General features: G+C 44.6%; 1 protein-coding gene across 1 annotated transcript in view; it reads left to right on the top strand.

Moving 5' to 3' along the window:
* The window catches only part of LOC147106040 (cadherin-related family member 3-like), a 73553-nt gene that overhangs the window by 38205 nt on the left and 19009 nt on the right, over positions 1 to 16339 (top strand). The window contains exons 9-11 of the mRNA XM_086009786.1: positions 8385 to 8550; positions 10853 to 10955; positions 13700 to 13798. Coding sequence (XP_085865912.1) covers positions 8385 to 8550; positions 10853 to 10955; positions 13700 to 13798 — 368 coding nt within the window. The remainder of the gene's footprint in view (positions 1 to 8384; positions 8551 to 10852; positions 10956 to 13699; positions 13799 to 16339) is intronic.

Raw genomic sequence — 16339 nt, 5'->3', positions numbered from 1 at the left:
AGAAATGACATACCGCTGACACAAATTTGCATGTAGTGGAACCATGGAGAGCCCCACAGTGGAAACATTTTCTTCCTGTCTCTTTAGTTGCCTCCATGTCTCTCGCAGCAGCAGCTGCGTGTGTGGTCTTGTGCACCTCCTCGGCGGCCTGAGATGGTGCTGCCTCTGTACGGAGCATACGTGTGCTCATCGATGCAGCCTCTGCTGCTAAAGCCTTCTCCTCGGCCAGTTGGAACGTCAGGGCCTTCTCCGCTAACAGCTGCCTCTGCAATGCCGAGTCCAGCACTCCACACACAATCCGATCACGAAGCATATTGTCTAATTGGTCACCAAAATTACAATGTAATGAGCGTTTCCTCAACTCAGCAATGTAACTTGAAATAGATTGTCCAGGCTGTTGTTTACAATTGTGAAAATGGAAACGCTGCACAATCTCTGAGGGTTTTGGGTTAAAATGTTTCTGCAGCTTCTCAATCAAATCAGCATAATCCACCTCACTAGGTTTACGAGGAGCCACCAATGAACGCAGGACGGAGTAAGTAGCAGCTCCGCATACACTTAGCAACACTGAGCGCTTCTCTTCTTTGTCAATATTATTGGCCTCAAGGAAACACCCCAGTCTTTCTGCGTATTCCTCCCATGAACTGTCCTTATCCCCAGAGAACTCTTCAATACGTCCCAAGGTCGTCATAGTTTTAATGTGCACTGTCCCTTTAAGATCCACGGACTTTTTCTTTTATTTTTAAATTCTTTTTCTCCTCCGGCGAGAGTTACGGTAGCTACACTCACGGTAGTTGCCTGGCCCGCACAATACTCTGTCCGCCGTCTACGTCGCAGCTAGCCAACTATCTAAATGCCGTTGATGTTGCTAGCTGAGTGGCCCGCTCATCGCAATTTCCAATATCACGGCTGTAGGTTCGCATGTCTATCTCCGTCCTTCTAGAGAGTTCAACAGCTGCCTCGTCACCAGTATTGCATCTTGACCGAACAGTAATGAATAGAGGAGACGGAATGTACCTTTCACTATTTATTGAGTAAATGGGTGGACATTACAGCACATTGTCTGCAAGGCAGAACCCGAAAGTGAAAGACAAAGTAAAACCGAGCCCCCCAGCACCCCCTTCAGGTAACACCCGGGTACTGGGACAAACTTAATTGAAGCAATACTCAAAACACAACAGGCGATGCTGGCAAGGCCATCCCTAGTTGCCCTTGAAAAGGTGGTGGTGAGCCGCCTTCTTGAACCGCAGCAGTCCGTGTGGTGAAGGTGCTCCCACAGTGGTGTTAGGGAGGGAGTTCCAGGATTTTGACCCAGCGACGATGAAGGAACGGTGATATACTTCCAAGTCATGATGGTGTGTCTTGGATGGGGAACTTGGAGGTGGTGGTGTTCCCATGCGCCTGCTGCCCTTGTCCTTGTCCTAGGTGGTAGAGGTCACAGGTTTGAGAGGTGCTTACCTTGGCAATCTTTCAGAGACCCGCAAATTTTGTCTTCAAATGCACTCACAATGGGGCACATTGGAGGCTGCATTCACCCTTTCTGCAACTTCTATCCAGACTGATCAGGTGTGATTTTATAAGGTCCTTCCACTCCAAATAGTAACACCCCTCTGCGGGAGGACCACCTGTAGTGGAACCTCCAAGGCTACATCTTCAAGACAAAAGATAGTTCTCCTTTGGCGGAGCCATTTATCCATCTTCAATAGCAGGACTGCATCAAAGGCCATCAAGAGCCCTTTTACATAAGAACATAAGAACATAAGACGTAGGAGCAGGAGTAGGTCATTTGGCCCCTAGTGCCTGCTCCACCATTCAATAAGATGATGGCTGATCTGATCTTGGCCTCATCTGCACTTCCCTGCCTGCTCCCCATAACCCTTGACTCCCTTACCATTCAAAAATCTGTCTATCTCCACCTTAAATATATTCAATGACCCAGCCTCCACAGCTCTCTGGGGAAGAGAATTCCAAAGATTCACAACCCTCAGAGAAGAAATTCCTCCTCATCTCTGTCTTAAATGGGTGCCCCCTTATTCCAAAATTATGCCCCCTAGTTCTAGATTCCCCCACGAGGGGAAACATCCTCTCAGCATCTACCCTGTCAAGCCCTTTCAGAATCTAATATGTTTCAATAAGATCTCCTCTCATTCTTCTAAACTCCAATAAATATAGGCCCAACCTGCTCAACCTTTCTTCATAAGACAACCCTTTCATCTCCGGAATCAACCTCGTGAACCTTCTCTGAACTGCCTCCAATGGAAGTATATCCTTCCTTAAATAAGGAGACCAAAACTGTACGCAGTACTCAAGGTGTGGTCTCACCAACGCCCTGTACAGTTGTAACAGGACCTCCCTACTTTTATACTCCATTCCCTTTACAGCTACTGACTTCGGATATCCCATCCTGTAGTGTATGTACTTTGAAGAAGGAACTATATTCTGCAGCCCCTGTATACTGCAGTACCAGTAGTGACCACCCCGGTATATAAGCCTGTGTAGTAACTTTGTATAGTAGTTCCAGTTTTGTCTCCATTCAGTAAACACCTGTTATAACCAACTCCTGCAGTCCATGTCTCAATTACACATGGACGTTACACTGGCGACGAACAGATTCGAACTTACCTACAGTTCTGCACCACCTCACGGGGATCCATCCCTGAAGCAAAGTTGATAGAGGTCGAGGCCAGAAGGAAGAAATCCAAAAAGAAAAAAAACCAAACAGAAGAAACGGGCGTCGACCGTGGGCAACCGCCCTCTGATCCATCGAATTCGAAGATTTGCAGGAGAGGCTGTCGAGAGCTGGGCTTGGTTATCCAGTCTATGGTGTTCCAGCTAATTGGGCTGGTGGCAGGTAGTACACTGATCCTTCCTGGGCTGCGGCGGGCTAGAGCTCGATCGGGTGGCTTTTCAACGGGGCCGAGCAGCGTTGTCGGGAAGAGGAGAGAGAGAGAGAGGGTGGAGCACACAGGGCGCGGCCGGTGCTACGAAGCCGGGCAGCGTACAGACCCGAGAAGAGGGAGGAAAGTGCCCCATAGGGTCGACTCTGACGACGGGAACAGTAATTAAAATAAAAGAAATTAGAAGCGCAGAAAGCCGCGAGGAGCTGCAGTTTGCCACGGGGACCGCAGAGAGCGGCGTTGCCAGCAGCGCGGGGGGGAAGTGCGCGAAGACCATAGGGTGTCGCCATCAAGGCATTAAAACGCCAGCAACAGCGCTAGCAGCAGCGGAAAAGACAGAAAGCGCAGGAGGCGCCATCTTAATCCAGCGGGGAAGAAGGCAAAGCGCGGGAGGCGCCATTTTGTTCAATCGGGGAAGAAGGCAAAGCGCGGGAGGCGCCATCTTAGATCTCCAAGATGCCGAAGACTGGCAATATCACTGCCTTCGATAATGCAATAGAAGACTGGACCACGTATGTGGAAAGAGTCGAAGTATATTGCAAGGCAAATGAAGTAGCCGATGAGAAAAAGGCATCGGTACTACTAAACTTAATGGGCGCAAGAACGTACGGCCTATTGCGGAACCTGATCACTCCAGTCAAACCGAAGGCGAAGAGTTTTAACAAAATTGTTGCTATCCTACAGGAACACCTAAATCCTACACCGCTGCTGATAGCAGAAAGATTTAAATTCCACAAGAGAAATCAGCATAAAGATGAGAGCAATGCTGATTACCTTACGAAATTACGCAAGTTTTCAAAGCACTGCCAGTTCGGAGCAGGACTGGCAGATACCCTACGGGACAAATTTTGTCTGTGGACTCCTGAGTGAAGGAACCCAGAAGAGGTTACTCTCAGAGAAAGAGCTGACGCTAGATAAGGCTTTCAGCGTGGCAGTATCGTACGAAGCAGCAGCAAGGGGAGCTGTGGAAATACAGCAAAAGCCACAGGAATACGGCACCCATGAAATGACACGGGGATTTGAAAAATGTTATCGCTGCGGCAGAACAACCCATGACCAGAAGGACTGCTGGTCCAAGGACAAAACATGCAGGCAATGCGGAAAGATGGGACACATTGCACGAGTTTGCAGGTCCGGGAAGAAGACTAACGACAACAAAAAGACTACTAAGGAAAAGTACAGGAAAGTACAAAAGATGACGGACAGTAGTTCCAAAGACCAGAAGAGCGATAGTGAATCCGGGAACAAGAGACGAAGCTATCTCAAACTACACAACGTAATCACAAAAGAGGATCACCGAACCATTTGGGTCACCCTCACGATAGCAGGGTCCCAAGTCAAAATGGAACTGGATACAGGATCAGCCCTGACCGTCATGAATCGACGAGACTACGAGCGGCTATTCTCACACATACCCTTGAAAGACACATCCATTGTCTTGAAGACATATACGGGGCAGAAAGTATACCCCAGAGGGAAAATAAGGGTGCCTGTCGAATACAACGGCAAGGAAATACAGAAATTGTATCTGTACATACTGCAAGATGGTGGACCACCGTTATTGGGACGTGAATGGATCAGAAAGATAAGTTTAGACTGGCACTCCATTCAGGCACTGACTGTGGCTGGTAAAAAGGATGACGACGTCACACCTGGACGATTGTCAAAAATCTTGGCTAACGCTAAAGAGGTATTTCAACAAGAACTGGGAACTCTTAAAGGCGTAACCGCCTCGATAAAAATAGAAGCGAATGCAATTCCCAAGTTTTTCAAAGCAAGACCGGTACCGTATGCAATTCGCCCAGCCGTCGAGGCAGAGCTGGACAATCTGGAGAATGCAGGCGTGCTAACTAAGGTAGACTGGAGCGAGTGGGCGACACCCATCATTCCTGTCATGAAGAAAATGTTAAACAATAAGTCTGAGGAGCCAAGGAAGGTTCGCATCTGTGGGGACTTCAAGGTGACTGTGAACCCAGTCCTTCACACAGTACAGTATCCTCTTCCGAGGATAGAAGATATTTTCGCCTCACTATCTGGAGGGAAACGTTTTACAAAAATTGGCCTAGCGCAAGCATATTTGCAGATGGAGGTTGAAGAATCCTCTAGGAAATATCTCACGATAAACACTCACAAAGGTCTTTACCAGTATAATCGACTGGTATTCGGAGTTGCATCAGCTCCGGCTATATGGCAAAGAGCGATGGAACAAGTCCTGCAAGGGATTCCGGGGACTCAGTGTTACTTGGACGACATCCTAGTGACAGGTGAAAATGACAGTGAACACCTTGCCAACCTAGAGCAGGTGCTCACTAGACTAAGAGAACATGGGCTACGAGCCAATCGCCCCAAGTGCGAGTTTTTTAAGAAACAAATATCGTATTGTGGCCACGTGATTGATGAAGAGGGGTTACATAAGTCCCCTGACAAAATTGAAGCGGTGGTTAAGGCTCCAGCGCCTGAAAATGTGTCGCAACTGAGGTCATTCCTTGGATTGGTGAATTACTACCATAAGTTTTTGCCGAATTTGTCCACAATTCTGCAACCACTGAACGCCCTGCTACAAACTGGAATAGCATGGAAATGGAGCGATGAATGTAAGCGGGCCTTTCAGAAGTGTAATGGCCTGATCACTTCAAGAGAAGTATTGGCTCACTACAACCCATCACTACCGATAAGACTGGCGTGTGATGTGTCTCCCTACGGCGTTGGAGCGGTACTGTCACATAAATCCCTTGATGGTTCAGAGAGGCCGATAGCTTTAGCGTCACGCTCGTTAACTGCAGCCGAGCGTAACTACGCCCAGATTGACAGAGAGGCCCTCAGCCTGGTGTGGGGGGTGAAGAAGTTCAATCACTACCTGCACGGACAGAAATTTACTCTACTAACTGATCATCAACCTCTTGTCTCCATTTTCAACCCTAAGACGGGTGTCCCGATAATGACAGCACAACGGCTACAGAGGTGGTCCCTTTTCCTAGGGGCACACCAATATGACATCGAGTACAAAGGAACTAAACAGCATGGGAATGCTGATGGATTGTCGCGCCTACCGTTGCCGACGGTGGAAGAAGCACCTGCAGTGGATCCTGTAGAGATATTCCACTCGACTATAGTCGAATGTCTACCTGTGACGAATGCAAACATAGAAAAGGAAACACGAAATGACCCGACACTCTCCAGGGTCTATGACTTAACGGTGAAGGGATGGCCAGCACATGGCGAACCACTGTTGTCAGCATTCTCGCCGAGAAGAGAACAGCTGTCAGTGTGCCGAGGAACCTTGATGTGTGGATCCAGAGTAGTAATTCCACCCAAATTGAAGGATAGAGTGCTCAATGAGCTTCATGAGGGTCATCTGGGAGCGGTAAAAATGAAGAACTTAGCCAGAGCGTTTGTGTGGTGGCCGGGAATCGATAGAGAAATTGAAGAGATGACCAAGAGCTGTACAGGATGCCAGAAGGTCCAAAACGCCCAACCACAAGCCCCTCTACATCCATGGGAGTGGCCCTCATCTCCATGGCAAAGGGTACACATTGATTTTGCTGGTCCATTTATGGACTCGATGTTTTTAATTGTGGTGGATGCACATTCAAAGTGGCCAGAGGTAATAAAAATGTCCTCAACCACCACAGAAAAAAACCATCACAGTCTTATGAACCATATTCGCCAGAAATGGGCTGCCTGGACAGATTTGCTCTGACAATGGACCACAGTTTGTGTCTGAAGAGTTCCGGAGGTTCTTAAAGAACAATGGTGTTAAGCATTACACATCCGCCCCATATCATCCAGCCACCAATGGATTGGCTGAGAGGTTCGTTCAAACATTCAAGAAGGCTATCAAGGCAATGTGTAATGAAGACATACCCCTACAACACAAGGTGGATAACTTCTTGTTTGCCTACCGGAATGCGACACATGCGGTTACCAACCAAACTCCAGCCATGATGTTCTTCAATCGAAGACTAAGATGCCGCTTGGATTTGGTTAAGCCAAACATCAGAAGAGATGTGGAGAACAGGCAGTTTCAGAATATGAATGAAAGGTCAACCAGGAGTTTTAAGATAGGTCAACCAGTTTTGGCCCGGGACTACCGCACAGAGAAATGGCAGCCAGGAACGATCTGCACACGGCAAGGACCTCTAATGTATACCGTGGACGTTGGAGAGAGCATTGTAAGACGCCATGCTGACCAGATTCTAGAGTCACTGGAAAACATCAAATCCACACCACGATCCGATACACCTGGTGAAACCGAAGTACCAATTGCATCTACCTCAGAATCGGTGATATTGGAAGCAGACGAACCAAACAACGATGTTGATCCCGAATCAACTTTGCCAGAAGAACCTGATACCCCAAAGAGGCGTTATCCGGACAGAATCAGGAAGCCTCCTCAAAGACTGAATTTATAATTGCTTAACTTCAGCTAATGTATATAGCAACTGTAATTGTAAATATGTTATTTAATTATTAATCGAATGTTATGTACTGTTTCGCTAAAAGGGGAGGAATTGTAGTGTATGTACTTTGAAGAAGGAACTATATTCTGCAGCCCCTTTTACTGCAGTACCAGTAGTGACCACCCCGGTATATAAGCCTGTGTAGTAACTTTGTATAGTAGTTCCAGTTTTGTCTCCATTCAGTAAACACCTGTTATAACCAACTCCTGCAGTCCGTGTCTCAATTACACACGGACGTTACACATCCCTTAACTCTTCGGCACACCATTGGATGTGTACCAGCATTGCTAAATTATGTTAATTTGTTGACCTCACTTTCTCGTGGGTTGTCAGCTAAAAGTGTTGTAGGAGTACAAAGCACCGAAAGAGCAGCAGTCCCACCAACTGCATGATGAGACCACATTATCAGCCCCCCTTCAAGGGAGCTGGCCAGGGTGTCAGTTCTTTCCAAGATCATAACTGCAGCACTATAAAAGTTGCTGGACCTGTAGTTAGACTCATTTTGAAAGGTTGGCTATAGCAGCACCTCAACTTTCTATATTAAAACGACTTACATTTATATAGCGCCTTTAACGTAGTAAAACATTATTACAAATTAATAATGTAGTATTAATACAAACCATCGAACCAAAAAACGAGCAATGAAATTTCACACCTCATTTCTGCCTGTGAAATTCTGCCTCAGACAGTATTTTTGCCTGGGATTCCTTTCTCTCAGATCCTGAGTTAACCATCACTTGTGAACTAGAACATGCTGTGGGAAATCTGATGGCCCTTGTACTCCAGTGCAATTTCTCCAAGTCTTTTTGCACTCCCTTTGATCGCTGTGGTCCATATTGTGAGATCCCTGCCCATGTTCCCTTGTATCTGGCTGCACTGCACCCTGTTTGTAATGTCACCTGCGATACCAAAACTGTTATTCAAGGTTTGTAATGTCAGAGATAGATACAAATCAAGGAAACTCATAAGGATCTTAAAATTTGGAGTTCTGAAAAAGACACAACTGCTCATTTTGTCCTTTGTTTAGCATTCAGGTACCAGAAACAACTGAAAAGGGTACAACGATTGTTACCATATCCTGCAAAGATAATGATGTGGATTTTGCAAACAGCCAGTTCACTACTTCACTTCAGCCTGGTCTCAGGACTGGGGAAAGATTTGCTTTGGATGGAAAGAATAGTAGCACTATTGTGGTATGAGAGTTTCACTTTTCAGCATACATACTGGATAAATGCCGAATCAGCCATTCTATCAAGTTAGTAAATAATGACTTTATTGGAAAAAAATGAACCACTTAAAAACCCCCCCCCCCACAGATAAATTGCTATGACAACCCAGCAAAGCTTGCCTGGTGGCTCACTGGCAAAGGCACCGCCTGATGTGGTACTGAGCCACGATACGCAGGAAGGGTCTTGGTATATTCTGTGTTAGCGAGTTTCAACCAAGATAGAGGTAGGAACACTACATTTGGCATCAGTGTCCACTGGCTTGGGATGGTGGGGGGGGAGGGGGGGGGTGGTGTGGAGAGGAGGGTGAAAATCAACTAGGGTTCCTGCTCCTGATCACTATTTCAGCGGAGAATATGAATGGATGCATGTGAGGACATGGGGGTAGATCTTGACTTTGTGCGATAGTGTTAAATGGGTGATAGTGAGTCAGCAACCTGTTTGACATCTCTCCCAATTTTTATTTCCACTGACTTGACTTTGTGCATAGTGTAAAAGTGAAGATCTACCACGAGGTGGAGATCTGATTGGGCTTGATTATTAACCTCCCCCCCTCCGATTGTCTTGGCTCTCGTGTGATAAGGGCCACCTGGGCAATGTACCATGGCGGTGCAGGCACCTGTACAACCGTACCTCAGCAAAGAGAAGTAGACAGAGAGAAAAAAACAATAAAGTTACCCAACAAATACCTTTAAGCATGCCTTTTGCTCTCTACAAGTGAAGTTGATAGGAAAGAAAGAAAGAGGATAATTCGATGGGCAGGTTGGATGGTCAAGTGGTCTTCTCTCGAGATAGATCATTTTACTACAATGAAGGATATATATATATTTTTTAAAACACCCTTTAATAATCAGTTTATTACCTCAGTGAAGAAGTTTTGTGTAGGATCAGTTCCTGCAACAACCAAGTCTAAAAACACCACTGCCACACTACAATGCCTCTCTCCACTGCAACACTACACTGCAATACAAGCCCACCCCATTCAATATTTTAATTTAAAAAAAGTAAAGAAACATACTGAACAAAATCATACACTATAGCTCACGCTCTACATGAAGAACAACCTCCTGATGTCAGTCCTAAAGTTACTTTTTACTAGTTTGATCCTGTGTCCCATTGTTCTACTTCCACTGTGTAATTTAAAGCAATCTTGCAGATTCCACACTATTTACTAGGATATATACCTCAAAATCAATTCTCAGATTGCCCCCTTTCCAAGATAATAAGCCCAACTCTCTCCCGTCTTTCCTCGTAACTCAGACCCCTGACCCTCGGGATCAGCCTTGTGGCTCCTTTCCCCAGCCACGGGATGTCTCCCTTGTTTCTCAGCAACCAGAACTGGACACAGTATTCAAGGAGCAGTCTGGCCAGTTTGATTACTGTACAGTTTGATTCCCGTTCCTGTTGACTTCTATTTTATGGTTTTAGATATGTAGCTCAACAAGCTATTGGAGTTGTTAGTTACTACTCAGCATTGACTGGACAGATTGAACGTTGAGTCTACTGAGACTCCTAGGTCTCTTTCTACTTCATCCTTGGCTACCTCACACCATTCATGAATATTTCTGTTGGCAATTTTTCCTTTCCTATGTGCAATATTTGAAACTTTCTGCATTACATTTCATCTGCCATTGTTCAACCCACTCACATTTTGTTCAGCTCATTCTGTACTTTCTGGGCTACCTCTTTCAATTCCATTAGCCTTTCTAGTTTGGCTCCATCTGCAAATTTAACCAATTTATATTGAGTATCAGAATCCAAGACACTGATGTAAATTGGAAACAGTAATGATCGCAACACACAGCCCTAAGTCACCCCAGTCAGAACTTCTCCCCCACCTTACCGTACCCCTCCAAACAGTACCCATTTTTTCTACCCTTCACCCAGTTTCTTGATTAATAATAACGTGTGGAACTTATCAAATGCCTTTTGGAACTCAAAGTACACAACATCGTAGAGTTTACTGGTTGACTTGAGTTGCCACTTCATCAATGAAACCAAGAAGGTTGGTCATGCAGGATCTTTCCTGTGTAAAGCAATGTTTACTGCTATTTACCAAGATGTTGTTTATGTTGTTCCCTAGCTTTACTCCTGATAGGCTTATTTCAATGCCATGTAAAACAATGAAAATGATTAACATTTTGAACAGTATATATATGAAAATCAAAAGTTCAAGCACAAATGCCAAGGCACTTTCATTTAGCTGTTCAGCTATTTTAGGGTGCTGATGTCTCCATTACAACTAATGCCCTCCATTCTGTTCTGGTAGGTGATTGGTGACTTGGGCTTTGAAGCGGTTACCAATCTTGAGGATGACAATGTCTATGTGATGTCGGTAGTTGTCACAGATATTGCACCACCATATTATCAGGGTAAGTGACTGCCTTAAGAAAACAAAAGAAACAAATTCCAAGATTTGAATATTAATTCCACAGTTTAGGAAATAAATTCCACTAAGGGGAATTTATTGATTTTCAACAATTCTCCAATTCTGCTTTACAGCAGTTTAGAATTCTTCTTGAAAAGTAATTTTTTATGCGGAGAGACTAGAGAAGTTGGGATTGCTCTCCTTAGAGCAGAGAAGGTTAAGGGGAGATATAATAGAGGTGTTAAAAATCATGAGGGGTTTTGATATAGATAGGGAGAAACTGTTCCTTCTGATAGGAGGGTCGGTAACCAGAGGACATAGATTTAAGATAAATGGCAAATGAACCTGAGGTGAGATGAGGAGAATATTTTTTAGTTAGCGAGTTGTTATGATCTGGAATGCACTGCCTGAAAGGGTGGTTGAAGCAAATAGACTTAAAATAAAACTATAGCACATGGTTATAAATCAAATACTCTGGATGTCATTTATGTTATCAATTCATTTTTAAGAAATTATGATTTTTTACAATTAACTCTTGACTGGGAACTCATCTGATAGTGTTATTGATTCACTCATTCAACATTATTGGCAGTGTAAAGAATTTAAACTTTACATTTTTGGAACTACATAAAAGGTTTGATTTTAGTCATTCCCAGCCAAGTCTTTTTAGTTTCTTTTAAAGTTGGTTTTCTAGGTATATTATTCTTTGAAGCAAACATTACAGTAATAACAAAATTAAAGATAGAAATTTTCTTAAATTCATCTGATTTACTAAAACTATGGTCCGTAATTTACGGGCAGCGGGGAAGCAAAGACGTTCGCTGCTGGCCCTGAAGAAAGATGCCCACAAAGATCTCGCCATCTCTGTGGCGAGAAGTTTTGCTTTCTCGACGTGCAATTGAGATCAGTGTAGTGTCGGGGAATTCCATAGTGTGAGCTGCTGTGATGTCAACAAGCTGTCTAAGCAGCCAATCACATTCTCACATTCAGGGAACCAGGAAGTGAAGAAGCTCCTTTTATTCTGACTTTTTAAAAATGTTATAGGAGAGCAAAACAAAGATTGTGGCTGTTACATGGGGAAAAAGTAAACCTGAAATAAATATGAACAAACTTTTAAAAAATAATTTTTTTTTAAAGTGTCTTAAAAATTGTAATTTTTACTTTAATGGAGAAATTTGACACTCCACAAAATTAAAATTAGTTTATCAGGGCCATAACGTTTGTTTAGCCGTCAATACACTGATAAAACCCCAGTAACACCTAATCCAACAATGTCTAACTTTTAATGGGGTATTTAACAGTGATATTAATGTGGCAAAGCCCAAGTTTTCGTCAATGAGAATCGGGGGGAAAAACTCCACTGGCTGGAGTCATACCGAGCACAAAGGAAGATGGTTGTGGTTGTTGGAGGTCAATCATCTCAGCCACAGGACATCACTGCAGGAGTTCCTCAGGGCAGTGTCCTACGTCCAACCATCTTCAGCTGCTTCATCAATGACCTTCCCTCCATCATAAGGTAAGAAGTGGGGATGTTCGCTGATGATTGCTCAGTGTTCAGTTCCATTCTCAACTCCTCAGATAATGAAGCCGTCTATGCCCGCATGCAGCAAGACCTGGACGACATTCAGGCTTAGGCTGATAAGTGGCAAGTAACATTTGTGCCAAACAAGTGCCAGGCAATGACTATGTCCAGCAAGAGAGCATCAAACATTCAACAGCATTACCATCGCCAAATCCCCCACCATCAACATCCTGGAGTGGTCACCATTGAACAGAAACTTAACTGGACCAGCTACATAAATACTGTGGCTACAAGAGCAGGTCAGAGGCTAGGTATTCTGCGGCAAGTGTCTCACCTCCTGACTCCCCAAAACCTTTCCACCATCTACAAGGCACAAGTCAGGAGTGTGATGGAATATTCTCCACTTGCCTGGATGAGTGCTGCTCCAACAACACTCAAGAAACTACTCCATCCAGGAGAAAGCAGCCTGCTTGATTGGCACCCCATCCACCACCTTAAACATTCACTCCCTCCACCACCAGCATACCGTGGCTGCAGTATGTACCATCTACAAGATGCACTGCAGCAACTTGCCAAGGCTTCTTCGACAGCACCTCCCAAACCCACAACTTCTACCACCTAAAAGGACAAGGGCAGCAGACGCTTGGGAACACCACTACCTCCAAGTTCCCCTCCAAGTCACACACCATACTGCCTTGGAAGTATATCGCTGTTCCTTCATCGTCGCTGGGTCAAAATCCTGGAACTCCCTCCCTAACAGCACTGTGGGGGTACCTTCACCACACGGACTGCAGCGGTTCAAGAAGGCGGCTCACCACCACCTTCTCAAGGGCAATTAGGGATGAACAATAAATGCTGGTCTTGCCAGCGACGTCCACATCCCGTGAACGAATTTTTTAAAAGTTTCCCTATTTCCATGATTACACTGATTGCCAGCTATGGTGGGTGGGGGCAGTGTCGGAGCAGTGAATGACTGACCACAGCTTCAGGATTTCCGCGTTAGGATGTGCATGTACTAAATACTGAAGTTACGGTCAGTTTCAAAGGGGTAATACTAGCGAACGCTGTTCGTTCGCTGTTATTACCCACCGCAAATTCCGGGCCAATAACTTTAAGCAGCACTTTCTGATCATACACTGAAAAGCTTGCATGTTTTATGTGAAATATTACTTGGGAAACTACTAATATAATGGTCATTTTCTAAGTGTCTGATTTATCTCACCTAGATACTGTGACTGTGTACATCACAGTCAAGTCAGTAAATCAATTTCATCCCTCCTTCACCCAGATGTTGTATACTTTCAACGTGTCCGAATTCAGTGAAAGTAAGTAAACATCCAGCGGCATTGAGGTAAAACCATCTTGTTCAGTTCTTTCTTTTCTGGTCAAGGTTCAAGTAAGAACATGAGACAGTGCTTCAACAGACCGCTGATAAAAATTAGCATAAAACAAGTGGAAAATAAGCATAAAGTAATCATGGCGTGTGGAAGGAGCAGAACAGAAACCATCTTCCTTCTTTAGGTCCCTCTTTATCTTATTGATGTTAAGAAAATGAAAGTTTGAAGTCATCAAACCATCATTTATATTTATTAAACACGCATTTAAGAAAAGTCAATTGTGGAAGTTTTTATCTTTTTAATGTAACATTCTGATGCCATAAAAAAGCATTAAAATATACAGAAAATACAGTGCAGGTCTCAGTAAAGAGAAATTAAAATAAAACGCTACAAAATTCCAGAAATAGTGACTTCGGGTCCTGCTGCACCTATGTTAATAGTTATGGGAATATGTTAATGAGCCAAGGGGGCTTTGGCGGACATAATTTGAGAGGGATGCAAAATTCGCCGTAGCGATTGTTTGATGTAAAACCGGCATAAATCAGTTACACATGAATTTCCTCGGGAAAGAAACGGCACAGCGCCGCCCTTACACTGTCGTTACACCAAAACTTGCCAGGAAATTCCAAGCCATTCTAACAACAAATCTTCGTGTGGTGTTTCACCCAATTTATCTTCAGCAAACCTGGGCTCTCTTACCAGTATCATTCAGACAATCATGTGCCTTATTAGATCCCAAGATAGAAAGCAGGACGTGGTCAACCATGGCTTACTATCTCAAGGAATTCATGGTGAAGCTCATCTTTCGTTTACAGTTTGCAGCCCATAGCTAAAAAAAAAATCAGAATACAGGGAACAAGGAAAAGTCATCTTGCTCACTTCATCAAATAGATCCAGTCTAACCACTTTTGATCTTTTTTCTGACCTCAAAGTTCCTTTACTGAATCAAAAATTGATCGAACAACACACAAGTGTAAAATCATTTAGCAGCGCACAGTAACCAAATGTACATTGTAAGAATTTAATTCTAATAATGGTGTGACTGCTGCCAACAAACCGGAAGCTGCGCAGAAGAATTCTGTGCATAAAATGTCAGGTCCCAAATATGAAAAAGTAACTTTCACCACAACAGACAGAGGAGCTGATAGTGATAAGCACACTCGGCAAGAGTATGATAAAACTCTCACAAGCTGACAACATCCTAATATCACCGTCAAGTCACATTTCCTCGTTAAATTGTGATGACATTTTTAGCAGTTCGTTCTGATTCTTTGTGACTGTGACAAAGGTAAACTATCCCTCCTTGTCCTTCTTGACTTGTCTGCAGCCTTTGACACTGCTGACCATTCCATCCTTCTCCAATGCCTCTCCACCGTCGTCCAGCTGGGTGGGACTGCACTCGCCTGGTTCCAATCTTATCTATCTCATCATAGCCAGAGAATCACCAGCAACGGCTTCTCTTCCCGCTCCCGCATTGTTATCTCTGGTGTCGCCCCAAGGATCTATCTTTGGCCCCCTCCTATTTCTCATCCACATGTTACCCCTTGGCGACATTATCCAAAAACACAGCGTCAGTTTCCACATGTACGCTGACGACACCCAGCTCTACCTCACTACCTCTTCTCTCGACCCCTCCACGGTCTCTAAATTGTCAGGCTGCTTGTCTGACATCCAGTTCTGGATGAGCAGAAATTTTCTCCAATTAAATATTGGGAAGACCGAAGTAATTGTTTTCGGTCCCTGCCACAAACTCCGTTCCCTAGCCATTGACTCCATCCCTCTCCCGAACATCTGTCTGAGGCTGAACCACACTGTTCGCAACATTGGTGTCATATTTGACCCTGAAATGAGCTTCTGACCACATATCCGCGCCATAACAAAGACTGCCTACTTCCACCCCCGTAACATTGCCTGTCTCCGCCCTTGCCTCAGCTCATCCTCCATGCCTTTGTTACCTCTAGAGTTAAATATTCCAACGCACTCCTGGCTGGCCTCCCACATTCTACCCTATGTAAACTTGAGGTCATCCAAAACTCGGCTGCCCGTATCCTAACTCGCACCAAGTCCCGTTCGCCCATCACCCCTGTGCTCGCTGACCTACATTGGCTCCCGGTTAAGCAGTGCTTCGATTTCAAAATTCTCATCCTTGTTTTCAAATCCCTCCAAGGCCTCGCCCCTCCCTATCTCTGTAATCTCCTTCAGCCCCACAACCCCCCGAGATATCTGCACTCCTCTAATTCTGCCCTCCTGAGCATCCCTGATTATTATCACTCAACCATTGGTGGCCGTGCCTTCTGTTGCCTAGGCCCTAAGCTCTGGAATTCCCTGCCTAAACCTCTCCCCCCTCGCTACCTCTCTTTCCTCCTTTAAGACGCTCTTTAAAACCTACCTCTTTGACCAAGCTTTTGGTCACCTGCCCTAATTTCTCCTTCGGTGGCTCGGTGTCAAATGTTTTGACTTATAATACTCCTGTGCAGCATCTTGGGATGTTTTACTACCTTAAAGGCGCTATATAAATACAAGTTGTTG

This window comes from Somniosus microcephalus, chromosome 16 (genome assembly GCF_052327205.1).
Source record: "Somniosus microcephalus isolate GS21.2 chromosome 16, FLI_Smic_1.0, whole genome shotgun sequence".
In the NCBI taxonomy this organism is placed as follows: Eukaryota; Metazoa; Chordata; class Chondrichthyes; order Squaliformes; family Somniosidae; genus Somniosus; species Somniosus microcephalus.
The sequence above is the reverse complement of the archived record's forward strand: the minus strand, read 5'-3'. Positions and strand labels throughout refer to the sequence as shown.